The sequence below is a fragment of the Megascapheus bottae genome, chromosome 10, assembly GCF_031878675.1.
Source record: "Megascapheus bottae isolate mThoBot1 chromosome 10, mThoBot2.hap1, whole genome shotgun sequence".
NCBI classification, from domain to species: domain Eukaryota; kingdom Metazoa; phylum Chordata; class Mammalia; order Rodentia; family Geomyidae; genus Megascapheus; species Megascapheus bottae.
The window spans coordinates 38,287,287-38,299,815 of NC_143518.1; the positions used below are offsets into that span (position 1 = coordinate 38,287,287).

General features: G+C 45.9%; 2 protein-coding genes across 4 annotated transcripts in view; one reads left to right on the forward strand and one right to left on the reverse strand.

Moving 5' to 3' along the window:
• Gon4l (gon-4 like) overlaps positions 1–5,553 on the forward strand; it is a 73,591-nt gene extending 68,038 nt beyond the window's left edge. For 2 of the 3 annotated variants that reach the window (XM_090340800.1, XM_090340798.1), the window contains 5 exons: positions 925–1,038; positions 2,347–2,548; positions 3,534–4,158; positions 4,239–4,341; positions 5,320–5,553. In XM_090340800.1, the coding sequence (XP_090196926.1) occupies positions 925–1,038; positions 2,347–2,548; positions 3,534–4,158; positions 4,239–4,341; positions 5,320–5,469 (1,194 nt within the window). In that variant the 3' untranslated portion in view covers positions 5,470–5,553. Of the gene's footprint in view, positions 1–924; positions 1,039–2,346; positions 2,549–3,530; positions 4,159–4,238; positions 4,342–5,319 lie in introns of all 3 variants that reach the window. The other variant, XM_090340799.1, reaches the window with a different exon arrangement.
• Positions 5,554–5,585: 32 nt separating this feature from the next.
• On the reverse strand, positions 5,586–10,077 carry Msto1 (misato mitochondrial distribution and morphology regulator 1). The gene is made up of 14 exons (XM_090340802.1): positions 9,939–10,077; positions 9,690–9,825; positions 9,230–9,299; positions 9,058–9,133; positions 8,801–8,855; positions 8,564–8,702; positions 8,301–8,418; positions 8,089–8,223; positions 7,837–7,989; positions 7,400–7,531; positions 7,142–7,326; positions 6,610–6,714; positions 6,389–6,501; positions 5,586–6,108 (listed from the first exon to the last, which is right to left on the reverse strand). The coding sequence occupies exons 1-14, from the start codon at positions 10,020–10,022 to the stop codon at positions 5,894–5,896; spliced, it is 1,716 nt and encodes a 571-aa protein (XP_090196928.1). The 5' UTR covers positions 10,023–10,077; the 3' UTR covers positions 5,586–5,893.
• Positions 10,078–12,529: the final 2,452 nt, after the last annotated feature.

A 12,529-nucleotide genomic window follows, 5' to 3' on the forward strand; every position in this document is an offset into this window, starting at 1 on the left:
CACAGTGCCACTTTGGCCTTTGCTGTTTACATGGTCCTGAGGAATTGAACATAGGACTAGGCAAGTACTCTACCACTAAGCCACATTCCCAGCTCTTTGGAAGTTTTGGGATGTTTTTTATTTATTTATTTTTTTGCAAGGCATATAGTCATTTAATTTTCACAGTAATCTTGTGGGGAGAGTGTTACTTGAAATTTACAGAAGAGAACTGAAGGACCGAGGAAGGCTATTGCTAGGGTCACTTGTTTATCAATAGTACTACTGGGACATGGACCTAGGTAATTTAGCTCTAGAGTCTGCCCCGGTTGCTCTTCCAGAAGTTTTCTTTTAAATACAGATCTCTTACATGTCTTTACTCCTTCTAATCTTCTCAGGGGAGTTGGAAAAGAGAGGGGTAAGTTCAAGGCATGGTGAAACAAAGTATGTAGGCCCTATCTCATATACAACCTCAAAATCTGTTTGGCTTAAATATAACAAAATATATGGTGATTGGACTGTTTCCATCTTTGGGTCACTTAGGATTGTTTTGGGGATTCATAATAGATTTAAGGCAATGTGATGAGGTGGTACATAATCAAAGAAAGGAAGCTGGATTCTGGTGGCTCACACCTGTAATCCTAGTTACTTAGGAGACTAAGATCTGAGGATGGTTGTTTGAAGCCTTTCTTGACAGTTAAGTCCTTGAAACTCTTATCTCTAGTAAACTATTCCAAAAAAGCCCAAAGTGGAGCTGTGGCTTAAGTGTTAAGAGTGCTAGCCTTGAGCAGAAAAAGCTCAGAGATAGTGTTCAGGCCCTCAGTTCAAGCCCCATTATGACAAAATTAAAAAAAGAAGGAGTGAGGTCTCTTCAGGTGGCTCAAAACTTAGTTTCCTTTCCTGGTATTGAAAAAAGTTGGCAGTTAATCAAGTCCAGGTATCTCGTAGGAGACTGAGTGGCCAGATGGGGCCAAGGACTGCTCCTGTGCTTGCCATGAAGGAGGTCCTGATTCCAAGCTGAAGAAGAGCAAGAGGAGAAATTGTAGCCACTGTAACTGCAAGGTGAGACAGACGCTCATGGTGCTGGGACGGAGGGGATCAGCTATCAGAACAACCCAGGCAAATATTGTTGTAGCTATGGTTAGCTACCACAGATTTGTACCTTCCTGAATTCCTAGAAAGAAGTGTATACTCTACATGTGTGTAAAATATAATCTTTTAGAAATATAAGCCCATTTTTGCTTTGTTGTTGTTGCTGTTGTTTTTTTTTTTTGCCAGTCGTGGGTCTTGAACTCAGGGCCCGAGCACTGTCCTTGGGCTTTCCTCAAGGCAAGCACTCTACCACTTGAGCCATAGCACCACTTCCAGCTTTTTTCTATGTATGTGGTAGCAAGGAATTGAACCTGGGTCTTTGTGCATGCTAGGCAAGCACTCCACCACTAGGCCAAACTCCCGGCCCCTGTTGTTGTTTTGTTTTGTTTTTTTCTGAGACAATTCACTTGTTCCCTGCCTCAGCTTCTCTAGAGCTGGAATTATAGGATGTGCCATTAAACTAAACTTGGATTTCCCCCCTTTTCCTTTTTGCTGGTCCTGGGGCTTGAACTCAGGGCCTTTAGTGCTCTGCCCCTTGAGCTACAGTGTCATGTGTCACTTCCAGCTTTTTTTGAGTAGTTTATCAGAGATGAGAGTCTGAGACTTTTCTGCCCCAGTTGGCTTTGAACCATGATACTCAGATCTCAGTCTCCTGAGTATCAAGGATTGTAAGCATGAGCCACTGGTGCCCGGCTTTGGCTTTGTAAAGATAATCCTTTGAGCTGGGTGCTAATCGCTCAGGTCTGTAATCCTAACTATTCCAGAGGCTGAGATCTGAAGATTGAGGTTCAAAACCAGCGCAGGCAAGAATATCTATAAGACTCTTATCTCTATAGTTAACCATAAAAGAAAGGCAAAAGTGGAGCTGTGGCTCAAGTAGTAGAGTTTTATCCTTGAGCTTATAGAAGAGCTGAGGGATATTACCCAGAACCTGAGTTCAAGCCCCAGAACTGGCATGCACACAAAGAAAGATAATCTTTTGAGTAATCTTTTAGAATTAAGGGGGGGGGGGGAGTTCAAATACTAGCTTTGTGTGTGTGTAAGTGAATGAGTATGTGAAATCTTAATTAGGAAAATAGACTCTAAACGTAATTCTGGCTCTCTAGGAGGCACAAATGCAGTGCTTGGAGGAGTAATGAAGTCCAGGACTATATTTTGGGTTAAAGTTCTATGAGCCTGACCTATGTATGAGCAGCAAGTTGGCTTTTTTCCTTTGGCAGGCACCTGAAACGTAGGAGGAAAGGCAGCTCCTTTGACCCCAAAGTCTTATCTCTTCAGGTGTGTGAGAATAAATCCTTCAGGAACAAGGAGACCCATGAGTTGGTGGGCAGCAGCCCCCATCGAGCAGCCAGTCCTGTATCTGGTATGAGGCAGGGCAAGGATATGGTGGAAGAAGAAGTCCCAGAGGAGCGGGAGAGCATTGAGTCCACTCAGAGCAGGACAAGCAGGACCATAAAAAAGGGAGAGGCGCCCATTCCACGTGAGTAATCTGCCAACTAGGCCCGCCCAGGCCTTCTCCCATTAGTTCTTAGCCTCATTCTCCCAATCCAATGGGATCCTTAGTGAACCTGGTTAGAGAGAACAGTCTTGCTGGGTGCTGGTTGCTCATACCTGAAATCCTAGCTACTCAGGAGACTGAGATCTGAGGATTGCGCTTCAAAGCCAGACTGGACAAAAAAATGTCTGTGAGATTCTTGTCTCCAATTAGTAACCAGAAATCCAGAAGTGATACTGTGGCTCAAAGTGGAGCACTAGAATTGAGTGAAAGAGCTCAAGGACAGTGCCCAGACCCTGAGTTCAAGCCCCGCCTCCCATCACCAAAAAAAAAAAAGAAAAAGAAAAAAGAACAGTCTTTCCAAGGATGGGATAATATAGTATTTCTCTCTCTGATAATCAATAAAAACCCTTTTCCTATTCAGCTTGTGTATTTTCTCCTATAGTGCTATAGAGTCCTCAGAACTTGATACTATTCCCCCATTCCCCTTCCTGATGCCCTTCTACTGGTTTCCAAATCCTGTCTACCTAAGTACTTAAGACTCAGCTCTTAGCTCTGCCACTAGGCCTTTGTTACCTTTCTGTAAGTGATGTAGCTCTCACCTCTACCATGGTTTTTTTTTTGGGGGTGGGGAGGAGTCAGTTGAACTCAGGGTCTGGGTGCTATCTGTGAGCTTTTTGCTCAAGGCTAGCACCCTACTACTTTGAGCCACAGCACTACTTCTGGTTTCCTGGTGGTTAATTAGAGATAAAGACTCTCATGGATGTTCCCGCCCAGTGTGGTTTTGAACTGTGATGCTCAGATTTCAGCCTCCGGAGTAGCTAGGATTACAGGCATGAGCCAGACCCTGGTGTTCCACCACTCTTGCACATGGGAACTTTATTCCAGCATCTCCCCAGTGACTATGGAGTTTTCATTTCTTGCGTGCATCACGATCCCGTGTATACTCTAATCCTTTTCCCCTCAGCAGGGTCGACCCTGGGGAGCACTCTGTTGCCTCCTCAAGAAGAGACTGTTACAGAACAGCTTCTTGAAGGCCCTGCACCTCACCTACCAGCGGCTCTTCAGATTTCTCCCCAAACCGGAACTGTACCTCCCACTGTTAGAAACCAGGCTGGAGCTGAAGTTCTTTCCTGTCCCAATATATCTCTCCCACCTCAGAAAGAGGAGGGCCACCAGACAGCAGGTGACTCAGAAGTTCCCATGCTGGTCGCAGATGCATCTGAAACTGAGAAACTGTCCTGCACTATTGAGGCCACTGCTTCCTTCTTGGGTCCTGATTCTTCAAGGACCAGAGAAGTACGAAAAAGACATATGTCTGGAAAGCCAGATATTCATGACAACTGGCTGCCTTCAAGCAGAGTTGCGATGAAGACAGAAGACAAGATGTCTCCTGTCCATGAATCTTCATCTGGAGTTGGTACCTCAGAGACTTGCCCCAAAGCCTTCCAAGGGGATTTAGCTAAAGACAGTGGAACACAAGACAAAGGCCCAGAGCAGCAAGGGGAGCCACAACCAAAGGCCACCGAACCTACAGTGTGTGCTAATAATAGCAAAGTCAGCTCCACAGGGGAGAAAGTTGTCCTGTGGACAAGGTAAGGATGGATGGATTTGGAAAGAACATAGGACACATCCATATGGCTCCTTATCATTAATTGTGACATTCATGTTACAGGGAAGCTGACCGAGTGATTCTTACCATGTGCCAGGAACAAGGAGCACAGCCTCAGACCTTTAGCATCATCTCTCAGCAACTGGGAAATAAGACCCCTGCTGAGGTAAGTAGAGAGAGAGAGAGAGAGGGTGTGTGGGAAGTGGGGCTATCCTGCCAATCTGAAGCTTCAAAGGAACATCAAAGGCCATCTGGCGAGAAGAGAACAGGGCAGCTGACTAAAAAGTAGACTTAAGGTTGGACCCAGTGGCTCATACCTATAGTCCTAGCTACTCAGGAGTCTGAAATTCAAGGATTATGGTTTGAATTCAGCCAAGGCAGGAAAGTCTGTGAGACTCTTTCAAATAACTACTGAAAAGCCAGAAGTGGAGTTGTAGAATGCTAGCCTTGAGCACAACTAACTTAGGGATAGTGCCCAGGCCCTGAGGTCAAAGACTGTCACATATCCTTAAACACAGGTTTTTACAAACTCAATTATATAAGGAAGAGTCTGACCTGTCAGTATGGTAGAGGAGAGATCTACAAGAACAGAAATAGTAGAAGCTCACAAGTTTTTTGTTTTGCCAGTCCTGGGCTTGAGCTCAGGGCCTGAGCCCTGTCCTTGGACTTTCTCAAGGCTAGAGCTCTACCACTTGAGCCTCAGCACCATTTCCAGCTTTTTCTATGTATGTGGTACTGAGGAATTGAACCCGGTCTTCGTGCATCCTAGGCAAGCACTCTACCACTAGGCCAAACTCCCGGCCCGAAGCTCACAAGTTTTAATTCTATATTTCCTTTAGGCCTCTGGGTTTTTTTTTTTTCCCGCCCATCTTGGGGCTTGAACTCAGGGCCTGGGCACTGTCCCTGAGCTTTTGCTCAAGGCTAGCCTCAGTGCTTTTTAAAAAAAAAAAAGTTTTTTTTCTGTTTATATGGTATTAAGGAATCAAACCCAGGGCCACATTCCTAGCCCTGCAATTTCTTTAATATACAACTCTTACAACTTTACTATGTGGAATAAATAATAGATTTTTAGACTGGTACCTACTAAATAATATGTTTATGCTCCTGATCTGGAGCAGTAACTATAGCCTTTCTCCTATGCTAGGTTTCTCACCGCTTTCGAGAACTCATGCAGCTCTTCCACACAGCCTGTGAGGCCAGCTCTGAGGATGAGGATGATGCAACCAGCACCAGCAATGCAGACCAGCTGTCTGACCATGGAGACCTGCTGTCTGAGGAGGAGCCAGATGAGTGAGGCTCCTGAAAGTGGTGTCACTTGCATAGGACCAACCTGCCAGGCACCCAATGCTGGGGAGAAGGTGGCTGAAACTTCACTTGTGCAGTCCTTGAGCTCTTCATTCAGAACTGAAGAGCAGAGCTGGGCACAAGGGTAAAGTGAGGCTGGACCTAAGCCTCACAGAGTCTTTGAGGAAGACCTTCAAAATCCACTCTATAAATAGTATTGAGGGAGAGAGGTCTGGATCCTTTCTCTCCTTTTGTTTTTGGGTCTAATGGTACATATTTATTGTTTTGTGATCAACTCACAATGCTTTTAAATGTAATAAATTTCTAATGTCTGCAGCCAGTTCTAAGACACTGAGCTCATGTGCAGGAAAACATTGGGCTCATGTACCCAGCAGCTTTTTATTACAAACGAACTCCTGGTAACCCCTGGAACTTTAGTCTGGGAAGCTGTCTCCTTCCTGGTAGCAGTGGGCCAGATTGCGGAGTTCCTGCAACAGCTCCTCCATGTCATCCTGTTCCACTCCAGCATCCATGAAGCTGGCCCAGCGCCGCAGGTCAAGTTTGGAGAGCTCTTCTGCTAAGCCTCCCAGGGTCTGGTACAAGGATGCGGAAGAACGTAGGGCCCCAAACACTGGGATATTCTTCACCGCTGCATACCGAGAGAAAAGCAAGACTGAATGGTTGGATTCTGCTTTGAGCCTTTGTATTGGAAGGGAATCTGGGTGCTTGGTAGAGCTGACTGGAAAGTACAATTGGTGAGATTTGTGTGCTGTCCCCTTTTATACCAATACTCCATAGGAAGGGCACGTCTCAGGAGTCAGAGGGTGAATAAAGGATTAACTGATTATTTTTCTTCCACTTTTAATCCAGGAAGGGAAAGAGTAAAACACTACCTTTGTTTGAAATCTTAAGTTTTTTTCACTTCTTACCTGTGCTTCTGGGGAGACCTTCTAGAATTGCACCATGCTGGTTGAAGCTTGATGAAAAGAGGTGGGGATAAGGCGGAGCCACTCTGCAGGGAGTCAGCAGCAGATGGGAGGAACTGTGTGGGTAGAGGATGGTTGTTAGGCAAGCAAAGCAGAAAGTGGCTGGGGGGTGGGGGGGTGGGGGAGAGTTGTTGAAGAAGGCCAGAAGCAAGTGTTCTACTGACCTGATGGCTCTAGGCTGCTGCTGTTGTAAATACTGAGCCAAGACTTCTTCACCAGTGGTACATGCATGTAGAGCAGAGGGCAGAGGTGTCCCTGAGATGAGCTGACTGTCAGAAGAAAGCCAATTATCACCTTTACTATGGCAACATAAGAACTAAGACTTCGGGCCGGGAGTTTGGCCTAGTGGTTAAAGTGCTTGCCTAGCATGCATGAAGACCCGGGTTCGATTCCTCGGTACCACATACATAGAAAAAAGCCAGAAGTGGTGCTGAGGCTCAAGTGGTAGAGCTCTAGCCTTGAGAAAGTCCAAGGACAGTGCTCAGGCCCTGAGCCCAAGCCCAGGACTGGCAAAAAAAAAAAAAAAAGAACTAAGACTTCTTAATGTTCTTGGGCTGAATCAAAGTGTTGAAAGCAGATTAGGGCTTTTGTTGTTGCTTTAAAATTTAAAGTTGAATAATGTTGGTGAGAAGAAGCGATATTATCAGACTACCAAGACATTAGGGAAGAAACAAAAATCTGACATGGGCTCCTTACCTGATGTGGCTTGCTCTGTCTATGCCCCTCAGTACCACTGCCTGGGCAAAGCAATGTGTTTCAGAAGGGTTCCCACATGCAGACAGCGAGGTCCATGGACTGCCCTCTTGAAGCTGCATCAGGACATCAGGAAGGGACTTGCCTGGAACCAAGGGGAAGGGGATGATTGCTTCTGCTGTCACCACCTAAAGATCAGGAGGAGAGCAGGTTACAGAGCTTTTTCTCAGTGCTGACCCAGCTCCTCACAAAGCTTTATACCTTTTTCCCAGAGAAGCTCAGCATATCAGCCAGATGAACCATGCAAACTGGAGAAGAACGCAGGCGATAAGGAACAGTGACTGTGTCCAGGGCTGTGGCCAGGATGGCACTACAGTGGAAGGGTACAGTGGCCTGTAAAATGGACAGAAGAGAAACACTTGGTATTTGGGGCCTAGGGGACATCCAGGACATGAAGCAAAGACCCATTGGGCACAAGGCTGGACCAGTATTGGCCAGTGGGATCCAGGAGGTCACAGCCATATTTAAGCTAATGCTTCAAGAATAGCGCCATAGGCCTCCTCTTTGAAGCCCCTCTTCAAAGGGAGAGTCTTCCTATTTGTACTTCCAAATAAACCTGCTCTGTCAACTTAACACACAAAAAAGAGGCTGACGAGTCTGTGGCCAGCCATAATCATAAAAAGAGCATTGAGCCTTACGTTATAATGTAAGTAAGGGAAGCTGACAGGTGGCTTGGGTCTCAGGCCCAGGTTTCCTCCCAAGGATAAAGGGCAGATGAAAGAGCTGTAAGTACTCAGGTGAACCAGACCAAATGCTGTGTTTAACAGACGATAGATGTTTTTCTGGGGCTCCTGGTAAAAGAAAAGGAGTTTGTATCAAACAACAACGTCAGTGGGATTCTTCTTTCTCCTTCCCTAGTCTGATTTCTCTTTACCCCAATTTTCACTCACCCTAAGATTGTAAGGGCCAGGGAGAAGGCCCCAAGTAATTATGCCCCGCCCTGAATACTCGTCTCGTAGCAATTCTGCAGTCTTAGCACCTACTCCAGAGAAGCCATCATGTAGGTCACACAGGATCTGAAAGCCCTGGAGAAAAATGAAGGATGAAGGTAAATATAGGATAAGGAACATCTGTCCTACTTGTCTGCCTTGCCATATACTACCTGCAGATAGTCACATTCTTCTACATAGAAGTGCAGCCTGTCCTCTAGTTCTTCCAGGTACCGGGGTTCCTTCAGGACACTCTCTCCTTGGCCAAAAGCTTCCAGCCGACCTGCTTCCCTGCCACAAATAAGTGATTAAAAACTTAGCCCTGTCCCCAACTCTGGTTTGTTTTGGAGAAGTTCAGGGAAGACAGGCTTGAGCCTACTACAGTATGCTGGTAGAGACATATTATTTGTGTCACAGCCTCTGGGGGCCCTCATACCCATCGTGGTTGTATTTGTGAATCATACAGATGCTCCTAGGATGGAGGTCAACTCTCAGAAAGTCTGACCAGACTCTGATGCTGCCCTCTGGTGGGATAAAAGATTTTGGAGTTGTAGCAGTACTGACTGGAGGTGGACCTGAAGAATAATCAGAAGAGTAGTGACATTGTCCATGCTGCTCTGCACAGAGTCCCCATCTGTACTGCCCAGATTTCCTGTATCTGGAGAACTCTCACCTTTGCCATTAGGGATGGGCTTCACCCTCCAGACACCATCACTACTCAGCACTCCCTGGGAGAGTTGAGAGAGGAAAAAACCCTACATTTAGTTCCAGACAGTTAAGGGCAAAGGTTCATTCATCCTCCAGTTTGCAAGCTGCATTTCCCAGCCTCTTCTGATTAAGTCACAGTTCTTACAAACAGAAGTGCCTCTTTCTATAAGTGGGGGCACTCTTTGTAGTCTAAGGTTAAAAGGTTAAGGCCTAATCCCTCACCTCTGCACTCAGAAGGTCCTGGAGATAAGGGTTCTTAGGAGAAACTTCTTCTTTGTGGGTGGTGAGCTTCCCCTGCCTGAAAGAGATTGATCAAAGAGCTTGGTTCTGTGGTCTTCCCACCTCTGTCTGCACAAATATGTTCCCCACTCCATTTCATGCACCAAATACATACCATGCTATTGCAGCATCTAGTTGTTTATCCCTGTAGAGTCCACCTTCCTCTCTTAGGGAGTTAAGACTACCTATATAGAAACACAACAGTGCTATGGTCAAAGCCCAAGACATTTCTGCCTCTTGGACTAAATGTGACCACCTGACAGTTTGGTGTCTTATGTATGGCTTGTCCGAGCTTTCATGGTCGTACTCTAGGAGACAAAAATCTTTCTGTTCTCAACTTAGTGTGGGGCAAAAAAATATTCAACACCTTTCTTCAGGGACGGACAAGCAACCTGTTCCAGAGACCACTTTGGGTAGGATAAAGTCTTTCTTTGCTGTGCCCCTGTGATGATTTAGTGCCTCACCGCTGGTTCTTCAGCTCAAGTGTCCTTATCTGGTCTTGAAGTGAATGAATGCTAGAGACTCCGCACACGGAAAAGGAAAAACAGAATGGCTGACCCTTGCCACCGTCTCACCCTTCAGGTCCATGAGGATGAGTCTCGGCGTGTATGTCTCCTGGCCGTGAAGCGTCCGGCCTGTCCGGTACAGGACATCAGGGCACAGCTCTCCGGGCGACTCTTTGGCATCGGTGTTTCGGCCCAACGCAGCATCCTGGGGCAGGAACAGAGAGGACTGAACACTCAGGGGAGGCAAGAATGGCAGGCGGGACGTCAACGCTGTAGATTTCCAAAGGATTCAGTTGGGAAGGTACTAGGAGACCTCACCTGTTGGTTCCACCAGTGCGCTCCCACGAAACCCGCAAAATGACCCAACTGCAGCGTGAGCACCTCCCGGGCCCCGCCCGCCATACCGCGCTACAACTCTCAGGCGCACGCCCCTGCCGGTCTGCCCTCTGCGCACAGCCCATTGGCTCGACGGGCTGGTGGGCGGTGCTCTAGCTTATACGTCCTATTGGTCCACAAGCACATCCTTTTCCATTGGACAGAAGATTAGTTAGGGTGTGTGCCTATGCCCCGCCCTCCCTCCCTCTTCCTCGACGTGGACCACTCCCGCTTTCCGGTCGTTGCAGTCCAGAGGCGGAGCGCCGGAAGTGGTTATGTGCGGAAGTTACGGAGCGGTCTCTTCCAGGTTTGTGGCGCCACGCCTTTCTGCCTCAGGTCCTTTTTCTCCTTGTCAATTATCTGTGCTAGTAACTTCCCAGAACTAGATGCGCCCATAAATCCTTCCACTCACCCCCCCCCCCAACTTCAAAACTGCTTTCCATCCTGCTAACCGGAGGAGAATCCCACCTAACGATCATGTTGTGTAGATGAATCGGAATATCCTTTTACTTAGTGTCATTTGTGAAATTCATCCCTGCTCTTGCATACGCCTAGTTCTTTTTCAGTGCTTTATGTATGTATGTATGTGCGTATTTATTTGCTGGTCCTGGGGTTTGAGCTCGGCTTTTCTGAGTAGTCTATTGGAGATACAAGTCTCATGGACTTTCCTTCCCGGGGCTGGCTTTGATTAGTGATCCTCCTGATCAGATAGGATTAAAGATGTGAACCACAGTCACCTGGCTCATGGCCATTGTTTCTTTGCTAAATTAGTTCATTTTCTATTTATGTGGTACTGAGGAATCAAACCCAGGACTTTGTGCATGCAAGACAAGTCCTCTGCCACTAAGCCACGCTCCCAGCCGCTACACCAGAAGATTTATACTGAAAATTCGGCTGTTAATAGACTTTGTATCTTGCCATGAAGTGCTTACAATGAACATTGTGTCTGCGAGCACTTTTAGGATTCTTAATTGTTGGAGCTCATTAAGGCTGGGTTTGAACTTGGTAAATAACAAACTTAAAAAAATTATTTACCAGGGGCTGGGAGTTTGGCCTAGTGGTAGATGCTTGCCTAGCATGCACCAAGACCTGGGTTTGATTCCTTGGTACCACATATATAGAAAAAAGCTGGAAGTGGTGCTAGTAGTGCCCAGGCCCTGAGTTCAAGGCCCAGGACTAGAAAAAAAAATTACCAATTTTCAATGCCATTGCTGCAGGAATCTTTGAGGTTGATATTCTATAAATTTCCATAAATATTTATTTCCATAAATTTTAAAGTTTTAGCCATCATTGTCTTTAATTCTTTTCTGATTACTAGTAAGGTTGGGAGTATCATTTTTTTTCTTTTTTCTTTGTCGGTTGTGGGACTTGAATTCAGGGCCTGGGTACTGTCACTGAGCTCTTGGGCTCAAGATTACCAAGATTACCGGGTGAGGTGGTTCACACCTGTAATCCTAGCTGCTCAGGAGACTGAGATCTGAGCTTCGAGGTTCAAAGCCAGCTAGCACTAAAGAATGTGAGACACTTATTTCCAATTAATCACTAGGAAGTGGTGCTGTGGATCAAGGGGTAGGGCAGTAGCCTTGAGTTGAAGAGCTCAGGGACAGTGCCCAGGCCCAGAGTTCAAGCCCCATGACAGACAAAAAAAGAAAAAAAAATGGTGCTCCCAACCTTACTAGTAATTAGGAAAGTAAGACAGTGCCACTTCTGGTTAGCAAATATTATAGTAACTCATAAGAAGTGATGGGAGTATAAAGAAAGTGGTAGTGAGGATGATTTAAGCTAAATTTAACAGAGTAATGAACCACGTTGGAGATACATCAATTAGGACTCTACAGAGAAATAAATTTACTAGAGAACTACTGAAAAAAGAGATCTGGGGCCAGGAGTGTGGCCTAGTGGTTGGTAGAATGCTTGCCTAGCATTCACGAAGCCTTGGGTTTGATTCCCTGGTACCACATATGTAGAAAAAGCTGGAAGTGGTACTGTGGCTCAAGCAGTAGAGCATTAGTCTTGAGAAAGCCCAGGACAGAGAGAGAGAGGGGGGAGGGGGGGAGGGGGAGGGGAAGAGATTTGTGTGTTGGGCATGTAACTAAGTGAAGAATGTTTGCTTAGTATACAAAAGAACCTGGGTTTCTATCAACAGCATTGTAGACATGAACATACAAAGGGATATTGTTAAAGTTGTAGGCGCTGGCTAGGTGATCTGGATAAAGCTGTTGCCTTTGTGTGTGATGCTAGAGCTGATTATTTTTGTTAAACTGACACATTGCAGAGTTAATTACTGTGGGTGACAGGAGTGCATCAAGATGGAAGTTGAGTATCTAATAGAGAATTCTTCAAATAAAGCATTATAGACTGTTTAGAACGCTTGTTACTTATCACGTAATGAGATATTCTATGAGTTCTTTTACCTATAGAAGCCTCTACAAGTCTTGAGTCATTATCACTGAGAAGAGACTGTGAAATCAGGAAGAAACAGACTAGGAGGTTCCAAAATGGATATCTAATAAGAGGAAGACATAGGAATCAAA

What these genes read in the sequence shown, in the direction of transcription:
- Msto1 (XM_090340802.1), bottom strand. Translation starts at nt 10,022, where the DNA reads ATGGCGGGCGGGGCCCGGGAGGTGCTCACGCTGCAGTTGGGTCATTTT. An exon ending in AAGAATGTGACTATCTGCAG is followed by an intron (nt 8,224 to 8,300) that starts GTAGTATATGGC and finishes ATTTTTCTCCAG; the next exon opens with GGCTTTCAGATCCTGTGTGA. An exon ending in TGAGCTTCTCTGGGAAAAAG is followed by an intron (nt 7,327 to 7,399) that starts GTATAAAGCTTT and finishes CCTGATCTTTAG; the next exon opens with GTGGTGACAGCAGAAGCAAT.